Source organism: Penaeus vannamei, chromosome 39 (genome assembly GCF_042767895.1).
Source record: "Penaeus vannamei isolate JL-2024 chromosome 39, ASM4276789v1, whole genome shotgun sequence".
NCBI lineage: Eukaryota > Metazoa > Arthropoda > Malacostraca > Decapoda > Penaeidae > Penaeus > Penaeus vannamei.
In genome coordinates this window covers 2,427,465-2,429,964 of record NC_091587.1, presented here as the reverse complement: position 1 = coordinate 2,429,964, position 2,500 = coordinate 2,427,465, and the positions used below count along the sequence as shown (strand labels likewise).

Sequence of the window (2,500 nt, the reverse complement as noted above, 5' to 3'; positions counted from 1 at the left end):
GCTGACGTCAACCTGGGCAAGACTTCACCTTCGGGAAATATGCACGGGATGCCGGTCTCATTCCACCTCAGGGAACTCGCGGAGCAGGTTAACCGGCTGCCGGACCAGTGGCCGAAGCCGTGGTTGGTTTGGGGTTTGTTTTCTCTTCGGGTGAAATGGGGGCCTTGTGAGGATTTTTTTTTTCTTGAAGCTGGTAATTGAGGTGTGATTTTTTTTTTTTTTTTTTTTTTTTTGATGTAAATACACGCACACACACGCAGACGGGCTCATGTGCATCCACGCGTATTTGCACACTCACACCTATACCCATTCACCTACATACAATCGCACGAAAGCACACACACACACAGAGAGGAAGAGGGAGAGAGAGGGAGACAGACAGACAGACAGAGGGAGAGAGAGAGAGAGAGAGGGAGACAGACAGACAGACAGAGGGAGAGAGAGAGAGAGAGATTGCAGATTGCAGAAACACCGGAACTGTACTTTTTTTTTATAATTACTATATTAGTAGTTTTACATATCCGTATTTGGTGCTGCAGTTATACATATATTTAAAACGGATTACAGTTGAAAAGAATAAATATACGATGTTTATAAACAGTCTATTTTGGTTACTGAATTTTGTGCCTCTGCAGCACATACATGAAATACTTTGATAAATTAAAGAAATATACACTAGAATCTTATCCATTTTTAAGAGAAAATTATAATACCATCGAATTAGTATTTATGATGACGGTTAATTATAATTACGTTTATATCAAAAATACAAATCTAATTGTTTAAATTTCCGTTACATATTCCAGTATCTTAACGCATTCGAAACACAAATAGATTTTCTTAAATCATTTTTCAAAAGAAAAAAAAATGCATTTACATCCTAAATTTATAATCAAGATACATAGCTTGGATTTTTACATTTACACTTTAGAAGGGAAATTTCAGAAATGGAGTTTTAATTCATATCCGAATTTCAACAGCATCTCCGCACAACACATCAGTTACATCGGACTGAGAGATCTGGACCCCGGCGAGGTGTAAGTCTTTTGTTTTCTTTATTTTTCTTTCTTTAAATACATTAAAGTAAAATGGAAGATTATATATTATATAGCGTGATGGTTAAATACGTTATTAATTAACAATAGCAATGATGATAACAAAAATGGCAATAATAATAATATCAATAATGATAATAATAATGATAATGATAATAGTAATGATAATAATGATATTACTAAGAATAATGATGATAAAAAAATAGAAAAAAAACAGTTCGCACAAGTAAGATTTACTGAAACAATAAAAGATAATACCAGTTATTATTTTGATCATCATAACAACAATCATAACGACAACAATGATAAATCTATAAGCACCTAACCCTTCCAACCGCAGACGAATGATAAAGGACATGGGCATCCAAGCCTTTTGGGCGAGTGACGTCGAACGCCTAGGACTACCAGCTGTTCTGAGCATGTGTATGGAGCACCTGCAGCCCTCGGAGAAGCGGCCCCTCCACATATCCTTCGACATCGATGCTCTGGATCCTATGGAGGCCCCGAGCACAGGAACGCCAGGTGGGGAGTGTTTTACAAGGGGTTGGTCTGCAAGGTGGTTTGTTGGTTTTTTTTCGGGAGGTGTAGATGGTGGTCTGCAGGTGTTCTATAGGGGAGTTCCATAGGTGTTCTATAGGGGAGTTCTATAGGTGTTTTACCGGGGAGTTCTGCAGGTGTTTTACAGGGGAGTTCTGCAGGTGTTCAACAGGGGAGTTATGCAGGTGTTTTACAGGGGAGTTATGCAGGTGGTACAGGTGTTTTACAAGGGAAATCTACAGGTGGTAATGGTGTTTTACAGGGTAGTTCCCTAGATGTTTTACAATCACAGACATTAAAGAGCTGAAAGAAAATCCCAGACATCCAAAACCTGAAAATAAATAAATCCACAAACATCCAAAACCAGAAAAAATGAATTCACAGACATATATATATATATATATATATATATATATATATATATATATATATATATATATATATATATATAAATCCACAAACATTCAAAACCCGAAAAAATAAGTAATTCACAGACATTCACAAAAAATTCCTAAAAAACCGCCACGACCCCCTTCAACAGTATTCTCCCGCCTCCCACCCCACAGTACGCGGCGGCCTAACCTTACGAGAGGGGCTGACCATCGCCGAGACAGCACGAGCCACGGGACACCTCCGCGCCTTCGACATGGTTGAAGTGAACCCCGACTTGGGCAACCAGAACGACGCCAACCTCACTTCACAAGCTGCTCGCCTCGTTATCCTATCTGCTCTGGCTGGATATAGGGGTGCCTAGTTCAGTTAGCCTTGGATGGAGGGTGGGGGCGGGAGGGGGAGGAAAAGGGGGGAGGGAGGGAGAGAGAGAGAGAGATACAAGGAGAGATACAAGGGGAGAGAGAAAGAGAGAGATACAAGGAGAGAGAGAGAGATACAAGGAGAGAAAGAGAGAG

At 39.9% G+C, this 2,500-nt stretch overlaps 1 protein-coding gene across 2 annotated transcripts in view; it reads left to right on the top strand.

Moving 5' to 3' along the window:
• LOC113811237 (arginase, hepatic) overlaps nucleotides 1-2,500 on the top strand; it is a 13,433-nt gene that overhangs the window by 10,918 nt on the left and 15 nt on the right. For both annotated transcript variants that reach the window (XM_027362923.2, XM_070116688.1), the window contains exons 4-7: nucleotides 1-122; nucleotides 981-1,037; nucleotides 1,396-1,577; nucleotides 2,159-2,500. The exon at nucleotides 1-122 is cut by the window's left edge and continues 27 nt beyond it; the exon at nucleotides 2,159-2,500 is cut by the window's right edge and continues 15 nt beyond it. In XM_027362923.2, coding sequence (XP_027218724.1) covers nucleotides 1-122; nucleotides 981-1,037; nucleotides 1,396-1,577; nucleotides 2,159-2,346 — 549 coding nt within the window. In that variant the 3' untranslated portion in view covers nucleotides 2,347-2,500. The remainder of the gene's footprint in view (nucleotides 123-980; nucleotides 1,038-1,395; nucleotides 1,578-2,158) is intronic.